Source organism: Zootoca vivipara, chromosome 3, assembly GCF_963506605.1.
Source record: "Zootoca vivipara chromosome 3, rZooViv1.1, whole genome shotgun sequence".
NCBI lineage: Eukaryota > Metazoa > Chordata > Lepidosauria > Squamata > Lacertidae > Zootoca > Zootoca vivipara.
In genome coordinates, this window is record NC_083278.1 from 12,891,220 (window position 1) to 12,913,012 (window position 21,793).

Genomic DNA, 21,793 nt, shown 5'->3' on the forward strand with positions numbered 1-21,793 from the left:
TTTGACTGATGTGTACAAAGTACAGTACAAAAGCAAAGAGCAGTCACTTTGCTGCCCTTGCTGTAAGATTGTTCTGGGATTTCTCACTAATCTATTCTAATCCATTCTATTATTTCTCTCCTCTCCAATATCCAAAATGCCTACTTAGTATACGTGGATCTAGGAATGACCAGGGTGTACTTAAAAATATATGCTGTTGATTTCAAATCAAATTTAGAACTGCAGCCTGCATTGCTTTTCAGCTTTTTTGCAAGGACACTGCACGATAAACAAATCTGAGAATTCATAAGTGGTTGTTCAGACCTCGTAGAAGATGCTCCAACCTATCTGAAAACAAATATTTCTTCTAGGGTGTCTGCTTGCTGCTAAAAGATGTGGTTGATTCAAGGGTGACGCAGTACCTGAAAGGTCGCAAACGGCACGGACAGTCAAAGGAAACGGAACATGCAAAAGTTAATCCTTTGTCTCTGAAAGGTAGGAACTGCTTATAACAACAAACACAGTGTGATTTTCCCACAGTTGGTTTTTGGCTTAAGCTTTTGAGTGTTGAATTGTCTCATTACCTAGACTTCCATCAAATAGTCCAGCCGAACACCTTGGAAATAGCTGGGCGCCGTTAGAAATTATTTTGCATATGATAATGTTGGCTTAGAGGGGGATACAGTCATTGGGTCAAGCCAGCACAAGGCATCCTGTCCATTGGGGTACAATGGTCCAGAATTCAGTATAAACCCATAAGACAGACAGTCTACCACCTGGGGGGGGGGGAGGAACCACACTGTTGGGGTGAATAGAAATAAGAATTTCACTGGATGGCAGTGAATTAGCTAGTGATTGAAAGGGCAGACTAGCAAAACTCGATGGCTCAGGCTGGTCCCTTGGTTTGCTTTGGCCTTATAACTGCCTGAGGACTGTTTCATATAGGACGAACACAGCTTCGTGGAACTAGAAGGGCATTTGTTCATTTTTGCTGGCTTGCTTCTTTAAAATAGCCATAGTGAATAGTGAATAGTAGGGCATCTGGTGAACTGGATTTGCCCCATGAGCCACCAATTTCCTACTGCTATTCTAAAACTTTTTTTAAAAAAGGCTTTCATTTCTTACTAGAAAAGCAAGAAATTGCATCTCTCTGCTCCCCGTCTCCTGTTCTGGGGCTCTTTTTGCCTAGCCTTATTTCTAAAAGCAGCATGGATATCCTTTTCCCATTTTCAGAAGACTTTGTGCATCCCAAGTTTTTCTCCCCATGGCTACTGTGTCTGGAAGGGATAGTGTGAAAAGGGTGTCCTGCAAAGGAAAGGGTAAAATGAGTTTGGAGAACATTTTGGTTTGATCATTTGGATAAGCTCTTAGGAGGTGGGACAGAAAAGCCCCCATCTCCACCCCTCCAGATTTTTGTAGTATGGATCTGCCTTGTTTTCACAACATTTTTATTTGCACTTGCAAATACATTTGTGCATATCCATCCCAATTCTCCTTTGTTCTGCCTTTCCCTCCCTCCCTTGCCTCTCCTGCTGTTGAAATTTAGATTGTAATTTCCTCGGGACGGAGGACTGCCTTTCTTGTTTGTTGCTTTGTAAAATGCCACACACACTGATGGTTTTAAGGAAATAAACAATAATAAATGTATGTGCTGGGAGGAGTTGCCCATGAGCCTGTTTTGACTGGATTATTACAGGCCTAGCTTCTTGGAAAGTGGGGCAACTAGTCTGTTTGCTTTCTCTTCCACACTTTGTAGTCCTAATTTGCACTAATAGCAGACGAGATGGCAAGCCTGTGTCTGGTCTAAACTGCTTCAGACCGTGGTTGGGAGCTCATATGAATGGATCTGGCAAAATGAAAACCTCACAAAAATTAGAAAACTAGATGCTGGGGCGGGGGGGGGGGGAGAGTTCTTGACTCATGTTCTCTGTGACATGCTAGTTTCCTGCCTGGATGCTTTTGAAATAAGATTTATGGAAATGTTTTCTCTTCAGCCATGTAAAGTCCCACCTGCAAGCCTGAGGAAGTGCAGTCTAGATCAGAGATTGCCAGCCTTTTTGGACCAAAAGGGCAATTTTCTTTTGACAAAGTAATAATCATAAATAAATAAGAATAAAAATGTGCACCCCACCACCGAGACCATTCCATCGTAACTATCCAACCTCCCAAAATTTCAACACCTCTTATGATGGTTTGACCCCTTTCCGTTTTAACAGTACAAATTCTACAAATACCCTCCATATCTCCTCAAAACCATTTCTCCTGCATATTCCCCATCCTATCTTAATGACACATTTTAATTTATCATTAATAGCTATATCCCACACCTCTTTATACCATTCTTCCATTTTATATTCTGCTTGCCCCTTACACTCCCTAGCTATCACAATTCGTGCAGCTGTCAATAAATTTGTGAGCGAGCCCTTCATAGCCTGCAAACCTTCCATCCCATCATAAATTGATAACAATGCTACCTCTGGACTTTCGGGAATTTAAATTTTCAGCGAAAGTGCTAGGTGCCAATCACAAAATGGCCCCCATGGGGCGGCCCTTACTGCGGAGATCACACCATATTATTCTGCGCATTCACTAGCTCACTGATGTTGTTGTTGTCTAATAGCAGCAGGGAGCATTGTCCTGATCACACTGAGCTCAGTGGTGTAGTGTGGGTTGCCAGAGCCTGGGGCCGTGCAGACGGGGTGGGAGTAAGGGAAATGGACAGAGTACATATGCACATTCAACTGTGTCACCCAGGAGATCGCAGCCGCAGAGATTAAAAAAGAAGAGTCATTCCGTTGTCTGGAGAGGTCATTTTCTGGTTTGCGTGCAGAAGCCTTTTTCAACGGAGCCCAGCGACGGAAGCACACAGCTGTATTCAACACTGAGTGTTGAAATTTTGTGCCTGGGGTAATCGCCCGGTGGCCTCCCCATGCTATGCCACTGACTGAACCCCAAGTCAAAAGCAGGTGCTCTTGCATCAGAATTTCACTGCAGAGAACCCAACCCAACACACATTTGCTGCAGAAGCAGGTAGCAGTTGGGGGGGGGGGCACACATTAAAGCTCAGCCTCACTCCTCCATGAACATGGCAATATGTGAGAGGCGCATGAATTGGGCTCAAATCCTTTCCCGTCCAGAACTCTCATATCCAGGGCCAGATTTAGGTTTGATGAGGCCCTAAGCTACTGAAGGTAATGGGGCCCTTTATATGGCCAGCTGTTCTTTGTCAACAACAAATTGTCGCTGTTTTTGTGTTGAATATATGCTATATGGTAATTTATGGACCTAATAGGTATCTAAAGCCATTTGCACATGTTGACATGCAACCAGTCCATGCAGAATGTAGGCACCCTATATATTTTTGTTGTTTAGTCGTTTAGTCATGTCTGACTCTTTGTGACCCAATGGACCCGAGCACGCCAGAAAGCATCCATTCTTTGGCCATCAGCCTTCTTTATGGTCCAGCTCTCACTTCCATACATCACTACTGGGGAAATCATAGCTTTAACTATACGGGCCATAGAAATGAGCAAATCAGTGATATTTTAGGGAGCAGGCTAGCAGGCGGGGGCCATGACTTACATCATAGGAGCCTACACAACACAAAACACTGTTGCTGTATGTAGGTTTTTATTTTATTTGTTTTTTATCTTATATTTTGGAAATGTACATCCAGTTTTTTCCCCTTAATTTTTTTTTGGGGGGGGACCCCAAGAGTGTGGGGCCCAAGCTATAGTTTGTTTAGCTTTTACGTAAATCCGACACTGTTCATAACCCTTCTGGTTCATCTCACTAGGTTTCCAGACAAAATTGCTGACAGCACATAGATGTGGGAATAGGAAGGATATATATCCATTTTCACTCCCCAGCCACTTCTCAGGGCTATCTGCCACCCACTGCCCCGATAGAAGGATTGCAGGACAGGGAGTCAGGCAGGCAGCCTGCTCTACAGGAGGGATTGTTGTATTTTTATATCATTGATTGTGGTTTTATATTTATATGAACGTACGTAATGAAGCATCCCCTTTCTCTGTTTTCCCCTGCAGCTTCTCACCACCACCACCACCAAAAAATTGCACCAAAAGCAATTTGAACCCCACAGGAATCAGGGTGTTATTGATGGCCATTGATCATTCTCATTACATCCCTGCTCTGGAATTTTTTACTGGGAGCAGAAGGCAAGCTTTAAATGGAAGCTCTTTTCTGTAGCTTCAAGCTTCGCTGTTGAAATATTGAGCGGAGAAAGATAATTAAGGGATTAGATATCATTAAACGTCCCGAAAATGCAGAGAGCTGGATATGCTAGTAGGGATGCTAAATATTTATGTGCCTACATAGGCTAACAAATGTTACGCTCTTAAAAGAAATTAGCCAGATTAGGCAATCAAATCTTTTAGCACTCCTGCGAACTTCTGGTTCAGCCAATTAACTCATCTACTGTGTGTCACATTTTTAAAAATATATCCTTTCTATTTCAATGTATTTTTTCCCAAATATGTGAGGTTTTCAGTCCCTGCAGCAAAGAAAAATGGCCTGTCTCAAAACAGAACAGAGAAGCAAAGAACAGAGTATTTTCTCATCCAAAATGACTGGGCGGTAAAGGGGGGGGGCGGAAATACAGAGGTTTTGGAAGAGAGCATGAAAAGGCATCTCAAACAATGGGAGCGACAGGTACAGAAATGTTTTGGATCACTGTGGGCTTCCTAAGGCCTGTCTTGTGGTTTTGAAGAAGGCTTTGCTGAATTCATTCGCGGAGCTCTTCAGGTGCCAGTTTTTGCTGGGAAGGGCACACCTGCCAGGCTATTCCGGATAACTCAGCAGCAAAAACGGCATTTTCCCAGGCTCCCGAGGTGAACGGTCTTTAATAGCCGTGGGAGAAGCTTTACGCTGCCCCATCCTGTGCTGCAGATTCTTGCTGGCAGCCTCATCGATGTCCAAGTCAACTTGTCAGGTACTGCCTTAATAAGCTTTCCAGAGGAGGCTGCAGGTGACCTGGCAAGTCCAGGGACTTGCCAAGCAAAGCAAGGAGGCTGAAATACCACTTCCTTCAAAATGCTATAATTAGGGGCAAAACAACACTACTTGCATCACCAAGCTTAGTCCAGCATGTTGTGGTTTCTGCGGTTAACTCGAAAATATCTCCCTCCCCACCCACCCCCGCTCTCTCACATTTTTATTATTTTTTCTGCTTTACAAGTTAGAATACTCATTTAAACAAACTTAAAATATCAATGCATTCCCTTCCTCTCTTTTCCGTGGTTCATTTTGCATAACATAAATCCGTGCATATCTTACATAAACTAAACCATTCATTATTCTATTATCACATCCATCACAACTTATGTACACTGTTGAATTTCTCTTAATGCTGCCAACTTTTTCAAGTGTACACAATTTCCCCCATATATTCAATAAACATTTTACAATCTTCTTTAAACGTATGTTCTTCTTCTTCTCTTATTCTATATGTTAGGTCCACAAGCTGCACGTACTCCATCAATTTAAGTTGCCATTCTTCTTTGGTTGGGACCTCGCTGGTTTTCCATTTTGGGGCTAACAAAACACGGGCCGCAGTTGTGGCATACATACATAACCTTTTTTGACACCTGGGAATTTCCATCTGAATTATCCCCAACAAAAATGTCTCTGGGGTTGTAGGTTTTTTTTAAAGTGCTTTTGAACATTTTTTTTTTCAATTCATTATGAATTATTTCCCAGTACTCTTTTACCCTTTTACAGGTCCACCACATATGAAAGAACGTACCCTCAACCTCATTGCATCTCCAGCATTTATCTGATTCGGTCTTCTACATCTTAGCAAGCTTACTCAAAGTTAAATACCACCTGTAAATCATTTTCAGGTAGTTCTCCTTCAAGGAATGACATGCTGTAAACTTCATCTGAAGTTAACTCGAAAATCTCGACAAGACGTCTTGCCTCCTCCAACCTTAATTTCTTTGCAAATGGTGTTGTTTTAAATGGCACATGTCATTGACTGCTTCTTTGGCTGCATGGAACAAATACAGGGAACTGGACGCAGAAGACAGGGGCAGATTCTTAATTCCCCCACCCACTGCGGGCACGTTTTGTCTGCCAGTCGCCTGATGCTGAGTGATTGGCACCTGTCGATATTCCAAGGAGGCCATGGTAACTGCCGATCAGCTGGCTGGTGGTTTCAGGGAGTCCATTTGGAGGAAGCGGTTTGGATTCATACTGCCTCTTCGAAATGGAAAAAGTGAGCCCCACTCAATAGTAGTTGATGGGGAGCTTCCTCCTCCTGCTGTTCCCAGTGAGGCTTCTGGTCAGAGATCTCTGCTTGCAGAGGAAGAAACAGTCGTTTGCTTTAAGCTCCTGATTTATTCCTTTGCAGCTGTTCTATTGTACCTGCCCCTCAACCGAGGAAATAAGGTGAGGAAGGCAGGCAGGTGTGGCTTATAATAATATGAGCCGGGATAATAATTATGAGCCAGGATGGGCAAGGAGACAGGTGGTTGGTTTCACTCGTCCAAGCAGCCTGTCCACATCTTGGAGGTAACAGATTGCAATTGATCCCATTCAACTTGACTAGACAGGACTCTTGCACACTCCTGCCCCAGCCCTGCTCCCACGATGGAATCTACCTCTTTCTGAATCTGAGCGACTTTATCTGCAAAAGACTTTGCAATCATTACAGGAGATTTTGAGGTCCTTACAGGGCCCCGATGGCGAAGGTGGGTCTGCTAAATTGCAAAGCACCTGAAAGAGTCTCCTGCTGCTGTTTTCTGCAGATTCAATAGAGGCAGCGAAGAAGGTCCTCTTCGCCATCGCTATCACCGCTTGGTAGGCTCAACGTTGAGGTCTAACCCATGTCTGGTCCGATTCAGAAAGTATTTTCCAGCGCTCTAGCCACCTCAGCGATTGTTTCATCGCCCTCAGCCCTGGAGAATACCAGGCAGTTTGGAGCCAGACATTCGATAGCCCTGGTTAACTGCATTCCAGCGGGCCACCAGGGAATCGGCTAAAAGGCCACCCACATGGATTAAAACATCCCCTACTACTCTCTGGAAACCATTTGGATCCATTAAGTGGTGGGGGTGGACCATTCTAATTGGTCCTACTTCCCTGCAAAGGGGAAGCGTAGCTTGTTAGGGATGGCCTTGCGGGCCAAATTGGGACCCATTTCGAACTGCTAATATAAGCATTTGTGGTAGGCCAGACTGCCAGAGCCCTCATGGGCAGGTGCCTGAGATGATCAGCTGACTGGGTAGAGGGCCATTTCCTGCATCCAGTGGCCCCTAAAAGCTTATTCCACAATAAGTGATTAGTCTTCGAGGAGCCACAAGAATTTTGGTTGTGGTGGCTGCCGTGGGCTAACCTGGAATTTTTTCTTTTTCTTTTTTGAAATGGAAATGTTGCTGCCGCCTAAATAGAAACAGCTATTAAAAAAGAAAATGTTGGCGCTGTCAGTTCGCATTTAGTCTTTTGCATTCAACACACTAAAGACATAGGATGCGGCTGTTGATCAGCTCCTCTAATTTTTCTAATCTCTAACCACAGGGGTGTGAACAGAGTGATGAAGGCCTTTGTCTGTAGTTGTCATATCAAAGGCACTTTTCCAAGTGAAATTGGTATCATTTGAATGAGTTCCAACTCCCAGCGGAAACAATTTTTTCCTCCTCGTAGATCATACGCTTCTTCTCAATCCTACATGCTGCGATGAGGAACTAGGCTTTAGGGAAACTTTGAATTTCTGTGGAGGTGTTTAAGCCTCCTAAAATAATGTCAGAATCCAGTCTTGTCTTATTGGCTCTCATCCACTACATTGCTGCTTCCAGGCACAGATTCATGACATGTGCAGCCTCTCCTGATTCAAATGTTACAGAGAAATAGAGCTGGGTGTCATCCACATACTGGACACTTTGCTCCAACTCTCCTACTAGCCGTTCTCAGCAGTTGCATATAAATGTTAAATTGCATTGGCAACAGGATAGGGCCCTTCAGCGCTCCAGGTGCCAGGGAGCCATCCCATGCTATTTTCTGGAACCATCCCTGCATGTAAATTCTCTCCCCCCCCCAAAAAAAATTAATGTTTTATTGATTTTCATACAATTGAACAAATACAATTAAGTTTCAATGCCATCTTTCCTTAATATTTTGACTTCCCATCTTTACTCCCATGAAGTTTCTGTTCAAATCCTTTATCTACTGCCTTATATGTAATGCAGTAGTCTATTCAAAAAGGGCCTTGCCTCTGATCCGGCTAGTTATAGACCAGTTAGTTTGCTACCTGTAATTAGCAAATTATATGCAAAGCATCTTAACAGTAAGCTAGTTGATTGGATAACTGATGAAGCTGTTTTTGCCAAAGAGCAAGCAGGGTTTAGACAAGGCAGATCCACTATAGACCATTGCTTTGTACCAGCCCATTTTAAAGATAATTATGTTAAGAAACCAGGTGGTGTGCTATACACAGCTTTCATTGATTCGACTGTGGGATAAGTATAGATAAAAGATTGTTGTTCTTGATTAAATGTCTGTATAAAAACACTGGATGAGAATCTTGAGAGCCCCATGGACTGCAAGAAGATCAAACCTATCCATTCTGAATGAAATCAGCCCTGAGTGAGGGCTGGAAGGACAGATCACTGGAAGGACAGATCCTGAAGCTGAAGCTCCAATACTTTGGCCACCTCATGAGAAGAGAAGACTCCCTGGAAAAGACCCTGATGTTGGGAAAGATGGAGGTCAGAAGGAGACGACAGAGGACGAGATGGTTGGACAATGTTCTTGAAGCTACTAACATGAGTCTGGCCAAACTGCGGGAGGCAGTGAAAGACAGGAGTCTTTCTCTGGCGTGCTCTGGTCCATGAGGTCATGAAGAGTCAGGCACGACTAAACGACTCAACAACAACAACAACAACAACAACAACAACGTAAAAACACTGTGCAACTCACAGAATCCGTATCAGCCACAAAGGGAGTTAAGCAAGGCTTTATCCTAGATCCCGCATCATTTAATTTATATATGACATGCATCCTACATTGCATTCCTTTATCATTCTCATTCCTTTGCTTATATTTCAAGTCCCTGCCTGGAATTTCATCTGATCATAGTATTTTCTCAGCCCGAAAAGCATTTCAGTCGTCATCCTCCCACTTCCACAAGCATTTCGTCTTTTGGTGTCTCTTTTTTTTTTGCTGTTGAGTTTCGCCATGTCCACATAGTCCAATAGTTTTTAAGTACGCTCCTCTTTGGTTGGAACTTTTTCTTTCCATTTCTTCACATGTAAAATTGAACCACTACATTACAAAATCTCTGATCCCTAATCCTTTGCAATGGTGCAGGGGGATATTGTGAGGAATGGTATCCAAGGCTGCTGAGACATTCAGCCAGATTAACAGGCTGTCACTTGCCCATCTCTCTCCTGGACCAGGTCATCAGCATGGCTGATTTGGCCCCCAAACCTGACCTCCCCAGAGAAATGTGACTTTTGGAGCCAATGTATTTCTGAGGTCACTCACAGAGCGGCAGTAAAACACCGCTCCATAGCAACAGGTAAATATGAGTCAGTGTGTCATGGAGCTAAACACTAGAGATCCATGGGATATCTTTAATTACTACTTGTTTCTAATAGCAGGTAAATCATGAATTAAGATGGCTCCATGCAGGTAAACTGCTAATTATTGCATTTTAAAGAGTAGTGTAGAAAGACATACAGTGCCTTCTTTCATCCATGCGGTTTGGGCAAGTCTTTAAATACATGCAACGGTCTGGTTTGCATTTAAGGTAAAAGGTAAAAAGGTAAAGTACCCCTGGACAATTAAGTCCAGTCAAAGGCGACTCTGGGGTTGCGGCGCTAACCTCGCTTTCAGGCTGAGGGAGCTGGCGTTTTTCCACAGACAGCTTTCTGGGTCATGTGGCCAGCATGACTAAACCGCTTCTGGCGCAACAGGACAATGTGATGGAAACCAGAGTGCACAGAAACACCGTTTACCTTCCCGCCATAGTGGTACCTATTTATCTACTTGCACTGGCATGCTTTAGAACTGCTAGGTTGGCAGGAGCTGGGACCGAGCAACGGGAGCACACCCCGTTGCATGGATTCAAACCGCCAACCTTCTGATTGGCAAGCCCACAGCGCTACCCACGTCCAACAACTGGCATTCAGATGCATTGCTGCTTCCAACTGTGGAAGCCAAGCCGAGCCATCATGGCTAGTAGACACCAGTCTTGTCCTCTGTGAAGTTGCCTCTTCCTCTTTTAAAGCCATCAAAGTCATTGGCCGTTGCAGCCTCCTGTGGAAGGGAGTTCCCTAGTTTAACTAGGCAACGCATGAAGAAGTAGTGGTGCACTGTGAGAAAACCACCAGCACATCGCTCCTTCCTCTGTTCCTGCTGGGCTTCCAGGAGCTCAGCCATAGTTTTCACACACACACACACACACACACACACACACACACACACACAAAGCCATGAGGGGTAAGCGGTGAACAAACTTTAGTTACAGTTTGTTTAGAACAGTGTTTCCCAATTTGGGTCCCCAGCTGTTGTTGACTACAACTCCCATCATCCTTATTAAGGAGGACCTGCGGTCAGGGATTATGGGAGTTGTAGTCCAACAACAGCCAGGGACCCAAGTTTGAGAAACACTAGTTTAGAGGATGACGAACCACAAGACCAGGTTCAGATATAATGCCAAGGCTTGACTCCTAGTATAGCACAGGAGGAGAAGGGGCAAGGCAACCATAATTTTCAGCGGTTATTTTCTTATCATTGCATTTACTGGAGATAAACTAGGAGATTTGGAATGACCTTATAAGGCAGGTAGATTTAGAGGTGTGGGAAAAGGAGACAACAGGGCAGATAGATAGTCAAAGTTGGGGGGGGGGGAATAAGAGTGTTATAAAGAGGTCTGTAATCTTTCTGTAATCAATAAAGTTGTGGCCTAAATTCTGCCAAAAACCAAACTAAAATTTGGGTCACGTGTGAATTTATTTGGGGGTGGTCTCTGGGCCTGAACACACAAAAACTTTTTTGGAAAAAAAAATAAGGAAGGTAGATTTATAGTAAGTATCATACTTACTTTTCAATACAGTTGAAAAATATGAATAGTGTAATACTATAAAGCCCATCCAAGCAGCATTTACCATGTGTCACTCACCTTGTTCAGATTAAACTGTTTGCAAAAGAATTAAGGCCATGGAAGGCATTGCATTGCAGGGATGTAGTATATACTGTGCAGGAAAGAATGCAACTTATAGCTGGTTCTCGAGCATTTGCCGCAACAATTGCATCTACAGTCAAACCTTGTTCTGCGTCCGTGTCCGCTTCGGCGAACGTCCACGGCAAACCCGGAACAGGTTATTTCTGGGTTCGCCACTCACACATGCGCAGAAGCACTAAATTGTGCCTCACACAGGCGTGGTGCTTCAACATGCGACATTTTTGGCTTGCGGGTGGGCCTCTGGAACGGATCCCGTCCGCAAAACGAGGTTTGACTGTACTTTGCAAACAAACATTTGAGCCTCCCCAAGCATCTGAGACCAGAGAGGGGAAATTCTCAATGGGTGAAATATAGTATGGAGAAGTGGCTATCCCTTTGTCCAAGCCATCCTAAGATGCCGCAAGGGACATTGCAGTTTGAGGAAAGAAGCAGACGGATTCACTGCTTTTTGGCCTACTTTAAACCCGTACAGCAAAACATACATTTTTGTTTTGTTTTCAATTCAGGCTTGTTTGGTGGCTAGGATTAAGTTGCAGTTTCACCCCTCTTTGTCTACTTTGTGGATTTCTATTCTTTAGATTTTTGTAGCATATTCTGATAACTTGTACTACTTGTGTGAAAGCAGCACGGATCAATAAGCCTGTCCTGGTGATTTTTGCTTACATTGTGATAGGCTATAAACAATAACAAAATCTATTGATGGCTGTTCTTTTTTTTTTTATGTTGCAGCTGGCGACTTTCATATTTCAGCCTACTTTGTCAAAAGATGGACAAATCTTCGATGTATTACAGGTCGGCAGCATAGCGGTAAGCTGTTTGTTTAACACTTTGGAGAAAGCGAGTGATGGCAGGAGAGGCTTATTTCCAGAATGGCCAGACTTGCATATGTATTATGAGGCAGCCTATTTGTGTTGGTTAAAAGAAGGGATTACACTGGAGAATGCAGGCATCCTGAACTTAGAAGGCCATGATTTCAAATTCAGCTGGCATGCATGTCTTTGGTATGGGAAGGCAAAAAATTATAAAGTTTTATGAACCATATTCTTAGGAAGAATCTGTATAGGGTTTGGGAAAAATATAAAAATCTGCTGGAAAGGAAAACACCTTTATGGCTATCTCCTATCAAGGTTATTACTATTAAGAGAGTTAATATGGATAGACAGTGGGTGATTTACAGGGAATTGCTGCACTTTACGGGGGGGTGGGACCCAAACTGAAATCAATAGAAAATATAAGGAGCCATGTTATGGATTGGTTACAATACCATCAGTTACATGAAATGTTTAAATTAGATAGGAAAAAAATGGTTTCTTGGAGCAAAGCTCACAATTTGAAAAAAAAACTTCTGTTGTTGTTGTTGTTGTTGTTGTTGTGTTGTTTAGTCGTTTAGTCGTGTCCGACTCTTCGTGACCCCATGGACCATAGCACGCCAGGCACTCCTGTCTTGCACTGCCTCCCACAATTTGGTCAAACTCATGTTCGTAGCTTCGAGAACACTGTCCAACCATCTTGTCCTCTGCCGTCCCCTTCTCCTAGTGCCCTCAATCTTTCCCAACATCAGGGTCTTTTCCAAGGATTCTTCTCTTCTCATGAGGTGGCCAAAGTATTGGAGCCTGAGCTTCACGATCTGTCCTTCCAGGGAGCACTCAGGGCTGATTTCCTTAAGAATGGATAGGTTTGATCTTCTTGCAGTCCATGGGACTCTCAAGAGTCTCCTCCAGCACCATAATTCAAAAGCATCAATTCTTCGGCGATCAGCCTTCTTTATGGTCCAGCTCTCACTTCCATACATCACTACCATAACAAAAGAGAATTGCCCCAGTCTCAGTGGTGTTTTGAAACAGGAAAGGAATGTGGGGTGGAACGATCCCTTCCACTGCCCTCTCCCTTTCGTCTGCTTGAACTAGTGATGCTTTCTCTGGTTGTGTTGACCGTGTCAGGCTGTATACATGTGGCACACACATACGAACCCCCACACACAATTGAGTGTCACACAATCCCATGTTTTATGTGTGGGGTGGAAGGATGATGCTACCAAACAGCAGCAACAAGTGCACATGCCATTCTTTCGTCCGAGAAGAATGGAGACAACACATCACAGCTGCCAGAAGCAAGCCCTGGTGTGCTGATGATCCATTTCAGCCGCACCCTGAAGCACAGTCTTTCTTTCAGCTGCTAGGGAAGCCCGTCTGCTGAATCAGGGCCAATATTTGTGTTAGGATCTGGCTGTCGTTCTGTCGTTCTTTACTGCTAACTTATTAATCTTTTTAAAGTTTGCTTTTAACTTGGGCCACACCACATTTCTGCGAGGACAAGACTCAGCGTTTTCTTCCCCGAGTCTCCGGATTGTGAATCAGTGGAGTTTGCTCTGTGAGTCAGGCCTATTGTCAAAGGGTAGTACAACAAGTCCATGCAAGGAAGGGCTGTTGCCCAGCCTGCTTCTAGAAAACCGATTCTAGGTGATGTCATTGGACCCCGTCTCCCTTCATGTTTCCCCAAGCCAAGGAGAAATAGGAGGATATGACATCAAATCTTACGCTGCCAGAAATAACATCACTCTCGGAACTTTTAAGAGTTAGGCTGAAATCCCTGCTTGAATCATGTTCATCTTTAAATTAATGCTACTTTTTTAAAACACTAGATGTTTACTCTTATAGCAGAGCTTAGTTTTTAAAAAATAAATGCATCAGTCTAGTTCTTCACTTTAGGGGCATGGGGAGGGGTAAGAATTCAATTAAGTTTCAGTACAATCTTTCCTTAACATTTTGACTTCCCATTCTTCCTTCCATGATGTTTCTGGTCAAATCCTTTATCTACTGCCTTAAATGTAATACTTTTTTCTATAACATGCATCCTACATGACATTCCTTTATTATTCTTATTCCTTTGCTTATATTTCAAGTCCAGCCTGCAATTTCATTTGACTATAGTATTTTCTCAGATAGCACGAAAAGGGTTTCCACTCTTCCAAAAGCATTTTGTCTTTTGGGTCTCTTATTTTTGCCGTCAATTTCACCATCCTCACATAGTCTAATAGTTTTAAAGTCCACTCCCCTTTTGCTGAAGCAACTTCTTTCTATTTATGTGCATACAAAATTCTGGCTGCAGTAGTAGCGTGCATAAACAATTTAACCACCTTTTTTCTGTTCAGGTTTTTTTGAGACAACTATTTTAAACATCTTCTTCAACTCATTATATATCATTTCCCAAAAGCTTGTGACTTTTTTTTAACAAGTCCACCACATATGAATCATAGAATCATAGAGTTGGAAGAGACCACAAGGGCCATCCAGTCCAACGCCCTGCCAAGCAGGAAACACCATCAAAGCATTCTTGACATATGCCTGTCAAGCGTCTGCTTAAAGACCTCCAAAGAAGGAGACTCCACCACACTCCTTGGTAGCAAATTCCACTGCCGAACAGCTCTTACTGTCAGGAAGTTCTTCCTAATGTTTAGGTGGAATCTTCTTTCTTGTAGTTTGAATCCATTGCTCCGTGTCCGCTTCTCTGGAGCAGCAGAAAACAACCTTTCTCCCTCCTCTATATGACATCCTTTTATATATTTGAACATGGCTATCATATCACCCCTTAACCTTCCTTTCTCCAGGCTAAACATACCCAGTTCCCTAAGCCGTTCCTCATAAGGCATTGTTTCCAGGCCTTTGACCATTTTGGTTGCCCTCTTCTGGACACGTTCCAGCTTGTCAGTATCCTTCTTGAACTGTGATGCCCACAACTGGACACAGTACTCCAGGTGAGGTCTGACCAGAGCGGAATACAGTGGTACTACAGTGGTACTATGAGCAAATGGCAATTTCAGAGGTGCTGTTTCCGTCAGGACTGCGGGGGGGGGGGAGAGTGCAACTCCCCATCCTCATGGCTACTATTTGAATAACAAAAAGGGCACATTCATTCTATTCTCACAATGCCACAACTAGCTTGGCTCGCAGAGTCCAGTTTCCATGCCATGTGTTGTGATATGGGTTAAGAAATGATTGGGCCATTGGAAAGAAGACAAAATCCCTACTAGAGAGGAATGGCGAATCAAGGTTTTTGGACTACGCCAAAATGGCAAAATTGACCGGGAAGCTCAGGAACCAAGAAGACAAAAACATGAATAAAGAATGGGAAAATTTTATAATTTGTTTAGGAGGCCATTGTAAGCAGATGAAAACATTAGCAGGATTTTAATAACACTTGTAATGTAGCAAATAATGTGGATCATATGGAGAGGTATAAAATACGGATTATGAAATAATATGCAGTTGAAAAAGTTGATAACAGGGCCCAGGGAGGGTAGCGTGGGAAGTCTTGAGATTCAGTGAAATATCTAAATATGGATATGTATTCAGTATTGTTATAACTCTACACTTGTAAAATAAATTTTTAAAATAGTCTGAAAGTCAAAGGCAAAGCTGTGTCATTAAAACATACAGTGGCACCTCGGGTTAAGCACCTAATCTGTTCCGGGGTGCCATTCGCAGCCCGAAAAGTACTTAACCCAAGCGGCGCTTTAGTGCATGCACGAAGCGCTGATAGAGCACTTCTGCACATGTGCATGCATGCGCGGCGGAACCCGGAAGTAAACACTTCAGGGTCCACCGAGTATGCAACTCGAAAGTACTCAATCCGCAGCGTACTCAACCCAAGGTATGACTGTATTTTGGTTTTTAAAAAAAGAAAAGAAAAAGAAAACAGCAGATTTATGACAACATGATGCACTGATTCTACCCTGGTGAATATCATTAGTGTCACACACTATCTTCTCGTCTTGTGGCAAAACGAAAACGAAAAGAAAACCTAATTCAGAGTTTTTCTTTTTTTGCTTCTGTGCTGGATGATGTTTAGATCTTTAAGGTAAAGGTAAAGGGACCCCTGACCATTAGGTCCAGTCATGACCGACTCTGGGGTTGCAGCGCTCATCTTGCGTTATTGGCTGAGCTTCCAGGTCATGTGGCCAGCATGACAAAGCTGCTTCTGGCGAACCAGAGCAGCACACGGAAATGCCGTTTACCTTCCCGCTTGGAGCAGTACCTATTTATCTACTTGCACTTTGACGTGCTTTTGAACTGCTAGGTTGGCAGGAGCTGGGACCGAGTAACGGCAGCTCACCCCGTCGCAGGGATTCAAACCGCAGACCTTCTGATCGGCAAGCCCTAGGCTCAGTGGTTTAACCCACAGCAAATTCCCAAAAAAGAAAAAGAAGAAGAAATGATTGGGCAAGGTGCAAAGAAATAGAAGTGTAATATTTTATTTTCTGTCCTCTGTGTGTGGCAAAACCTTGTGGTTTGGGGGTTTTTGTTTTTTGTTTTCAATTCTAGCGATTGACTTCAGCATATTTCCATGAGGCTTATGCAGTTTGGGTGCTCTTGTCTGTCAAGAGGAGTAAGTAATGCCATTAGCATAGATGCCAGTTGAAAAAAGTGCTGCGTGTTTAAAATCTTAACGGATGAGGCAGCTTAGAGAGGGTATGTGTGTGTGGGAGGGAGGGAGGGAGGGGGGCAAAGATACACACAACATCCCTGTGCTTCCTTCTTTTGCAGAGTTGCGAGTGTTTCCTGACCGATTTGTGGTTTGTGTCACAAGACTTGACTCCAGTCCACCTCCTCAGGTCAGTGAGAGTGTGGCACCGGGACGTACTAAAGAGCATTAAGAAATAGCACATTTTGCCATGCGCTGGTTAGAAACGTGGGTGGTTTTTTAGATTGGCCTTTGCCATTCACAGATTCTTGGCACGTGCTCGGGATGGAAAATGTTACAAAAATACTTAGGCCAAGTAGTTTAAAACTTGGAGTCAAGAAAATGTTCTCTGGGATCACAAGCTACACACCCAAGCAGGGGAAATGATGAGAACTTCTGGGAAGCGGACCACTTTTGCAAAGCGGGGGTCGTTCCTTAGGGTGCAGAATAAAGCGACTTCACAAGCTTATTTTTAAATTATAACCTTGGGTTTTTTAAAAAAATAAAAATTAAATGCTTTAATTTCGAGTGCTTCTGCAATCCATACCAAACAGCTAGGGATGCTTGCAGAATTAATTATTTGTCACGTTCCAGTATGATACAGATCTCCCGCAGTAACGTCTAGTCCATTGGATTTTGCACTTCTTCAAATTTTGTAACGCAAAAAAAATAATGGATAGGAATGCATAGCTTACAGGGGGCAGGGTTAGACGCTCATACATTGTGAAAAATATGTATTTAAATGCTATTTTTGCGTTAAAAAAACAACAGCCTGCTGATGAATGGGGGAATGGATGATCACAGGTGAAACTGAAAAGTATATATAAGATGCGTTGGGGTTTTGGTTTTTTGTCGGGATGGCGACTATCACACTATTGAAGACTGCTAACAGTAACCAGTCTCTTTTTAATGAATTGGGCAATGAACTTTGTAATTTGGCTTTTCGCTTGGTTCTTGGCGCTACCGGCAGGCAGCAAAGCCTGGCAAGAGAGAAATTAAAAGTGCTTCTGGGACTCGTTTTGTTTTGTTGTAACGCTCAACATTATAAGGCGTTTCAGAATGGAATTATTATTATTTTTCTGGGTGTGTTTAAAAAAATAACCATTCTTTGTGAGCCATGTCCAAATCAAACAGAGCGGGAGTTGATTTAACACTATTTTTTAGGTTGGCTGACCCAAAATGAGTGTAAGCAGGTTCCACCACTTCCAACCACTTTAGGAAGCATCAGTAGGAAGCCTTGGATTCAGAGGGCAATTTCACACCTAGACCTTTCCAACACATCTTTCATGGGAGCACAGCGGAAAGGAATTTGTCATATGGGATGCATGTATGCTCAACCATTTTGCTGTTGCCTCCTTATTTCAACTTCCAACTTGCATTCATTCTTTCATTCATTCACTACAGCCGATGAGAATCTGCTTTCCTTTTGCACATTTCATTGTTGGGCGGTCTGCAGATGAAACGATTTTTGCACATAACATTATTGGACAGTCTGCTGATGAAATAATTTTGTACCGTGATTTGGAGCAGCCGGACACTGATGTCTTCTTGGCTGTGAATGAACAAATATATAGACAGCTGTTTGCGGTTCTTTTAGAAGTCATTTTTGTCTGTTGTCATTTGAGATGCTTTTAAAGAGAAAGACACATACAAGGAAAGAGCACAGTACAGCCTTCATTTAAAAGTATGGGTCAGTTGGAAGGTCTCTTGAACTACCAGGATGGTGGTTAGACCTCTCCCTGCCCCACCAGATTTTTTGGATACCGCTGCTCCCAGCTTCTTAGGTGGTCTGTTATACATTGTTTAGACTGCTTTAGAATGTCCTTTGTAGGAGAAAGGTTTGATTATACATTTCTGTGCATCTGAAATACATCCGGTGTTCTATTCTTAAATAGGTAAAGGTACCCCTGACCTTTCGTGGACGACTCTGGGGTTGCGGTGCTCATCTCGCTCTATAGGCTGAGGGAGCGTCTCCACCCCCATTGTTCTACCCGGACACTGAGGTCCAGCGCCGAGGGCCTTCTGGCAGTTCCCTCGCTACAAGAAGCCAAGTTACAGGGAACCAGGCAGAGGGCCTTCTCGGTAGTGGCGCCCTCCCTGTGGAATGCCCTCCCACCAGAGGTCAAAGAGCACAACAATTACCAGACCTTTAGAAGGCATCTTAAGGCAGCCCTGTTTAGGGAGGCTTTTAATGTTTGATAGTTTTCTGTATTTTAATGTTTTGTTGGAAGCCGCCCAGAATGGCTGGGGGAACCCAGCCAGATGGGCGGGTTATAAATAACAAATTATTATTATTATTATTATTATTATTATTATTATTATTATTATTATTATTATTATTATCCATAGACAGCTTCCGGGTCATGTGGCCTAAGCCGCTTCTGGCGAACCAGAGCAGCGCACAGAAACGCTGTTTACCTTCCCGCTGGAGCGTTACCTATTTATCTACTTGCACTTTACTGCTAGGTGGGCAGGAGCCATAGCTGTCAAATTTTCCCTTTTCTTGCAAGGAAGCCTACTCAGCATAAGGGAATTTCCCTCCTTTTAAAAAAGGGAGAACTTGACAGCTATGGCAGGAGCTGGGACAGAGCAATGGTAGCTCATCACGTCGCAGGGATTTGAACAGCCAACCTTCTGATCGACAAGCCCAAGAGGCTTGGTGGTTAGACTACAGCGCCGCTTGCATCCCAGTTGTTCAAACCAGCACCTTCCTCAATCGTAGCCTGAAATGGTATGGTCTGGGGAAAGCTTTTTTCCTCCATCCAGCTGAATGAATAAACTGGCTCTCGAGAAAGCTAAAAAGTGGAAATGGGGCATTCCTATAAAAGGAGTTGATATAAAGTTATGAAAGATGGCAAATATTTTGAAATAGCTGTGCACAGAATATAGCTGAGAGGCCCCTAGGGCTAAGCAGTAAATATTTCCAGCTTTTCTGAGAGATCTGTATTTGTACAGTGTTGAAATAATGGAGATATTTGGGGAGATGAGGAAGTCTGGATGAAACAAAGCTACTTTGAGGGCACACCCAGACTTAGGTTAGGAAAGAACCTCTAAGAAGGTAATGGTACATTTTCACTGTCTATAACCATGATTAATGGTTGTCAGTACCTTCAACAGGAATAATTATTCAACAGATACGTTCTGATATCACTTTTTATGGGTAGGACACCAGAAAGGGAAGTGTCTTTTAGCGTAGACCGATTTACAAAGATAAAGCCGTAGATTTTGCAATATATATATAACGTGTGTGTGTGTGTGTGTGTGTGTGTGTGTGTGTGTCACCAAGTCCCTTGGTTGTTTTTCAAAGATGCCAAGATAGTGAAGAGTGAAAAGCAATCCTCATGAAATCAGAATTCTGAGTGTTAACTGTCACTTCAAGCTAAGAGCTTGTATGTCTACGTCAGCTGTCATGCTTTTATTTCCTAAAGTCTTTTCGTTGTCCTGCTTTTATTCTAGGTCTTGTAAAATCTGATGCCTATTTTGCTTTCTAAATATCTGATTACACTTTATTGCATGTTGAAAATAATGTTTTATACCTTGCTAACTGTCTCGAAGGACATTCCTTCCTTCTGTTTGCAACTGTGCAAAATGTACATAAGCTTATTTGGAGTGATTTTATACAATGAGATAGAAGCGGGTGGAAGGAAGCTGGTGAGGAGCCTGTTGTACTAGAACAAAAATAACATCATGAAAATTTGCCTTATGCTTATTGGCTTCTTTTGGAAGTTGCTGCCATGATTTTTGAAGCCTTGCTGCGAGAACACATATTAGCAGACCTACTTCCTTTCCAACAGTGGGTAGCTGAATCTAAGCCAGAAGAAAAATAAACAAAGGGGAAGGACATTGAAGTAGGGGCAAGGTTAAGTTTCTTCAATTAAACATGCATTTATACCAAAGTACTGATAAAAACCCTATTCACCTTTGCATTCTAGTAATGCATTAATACAGTGTGTTGACTTGTATTTGCTTTCCCTGTCAATAATAACTGAGCTCGCCTCTTGAACAACAATTTTCTTTATCTTTTTTTAAAAAAATATTTATTGTCAGAGGGTCGTCGTGGCTGCTCTAGAGTAACTCCGCTTGAGTCCAGTTTGTCTATAAAGACTTATTGTGCAAAGTAAGCTTAAAGTGCAAAGACAGCTTAAAACATGACCTCTCATTCCGAATCCGGCAATGGCGTACGTCTGTTCTTATGCCAGCAAAGTAGTCAGGGCACCCCAAAACGCCTCCCCCTTGACCTGTGTCGCAGTGCTCTCCTTAACTCTTGCACCAGAAGGAGTGATGCCCTCTCAGCCTCCTCCCTGTCCAGCATCCTTGAGCCCTTGCCTACATCTCTCCTGCCCTGAGCTTTCCCATCGTTCTGCACGTTGGCTTCTCTCTTCCCCCGAGTCTTTCCCCTCCCCCCTGGCTGCTATAATAATAATAATAATAATAATAATAATAATAATAATAATAATAATAATAATAATATATTATTTATACCCCGCCCATCTGGCTGGGTTTCCCCAGCCACTCTGGGCGGCTTCCAACAGAAAAATAAAACACAGTAATCTATTTAACATTAAAAGCCTCCCTGAACAGGGCTGCCTTCAGATGTCTTCTAAAAGTCTGGTAGTTGTTTTCTCTTTGACATCCGATGGGAGGGCGTTCCACAGGACAGGCGCCACCACCGAGAAGGCCCTCTGCCTAGTTCCCTGCAACTTGGCTTCTCGCAACAAGGGAACCGCCAGAAGGTCCTCGGTGCTGGACTTCAGTGTCCGGGCAGAATGATGGAGGTGGAGGCGCTCCTTCAGGTATACTGGACCGAGGCCATTTAGGGCTTTAAAGGTCAGCACCAACACTTTGAATTGTGCTCGGAAACGTACTGCTGATGGGGCCTGGCTCCCTGTAGGGAGTCACCCTTACAGGGGTTTTTTTCAAATTACAATTTTACAGTCACATATCTAACATACAACATAATGACAAGATTCCAAGGAATCTCCTGGACTCCCCTCCTCCCCTTTGTGGGTCCTCTTGTTACTCCTTTCCTCCTGCATCTTTTACAATAATCCACATTTTTTACATCTCCATTATATCCAAAATTCACCATTAAACTACAAGTGTTATTCCCATCCTACTAACAATTTTAACTATTTACAATCGTTTTGAAGA

The 21,793-nt window shown here is 43.2% G+C and overlaps 1 protein-coding gene across 1 annotated transcript in view; it reads left to right on the plus strand.

Annotated features, from left to right (window-relative positions):
* The window catches only part of SLX4IP (SLX4 interacting protein), a 91,148-nt gene that overhangs the window by 55,787 nt on the left and 13,568 nt on the right, over positions 1–21,793 (plus strand). Inside the window, exons 4-6 of the mRNA XM_035110077.2 lie at positions 351–474; positions 11,912–11,989; positions 16,726–16,793. Coding sequence (XP_034965968.1) covers positions 351–474; positions 11,912–11,989; positions 16,726–16,793 — 270 coding nt within the window. The remainder of the gene's footprint in view (positions 1–350; positions 475–11,911; positions 11,990–16,725; positions 16,794–21,793) is intronic.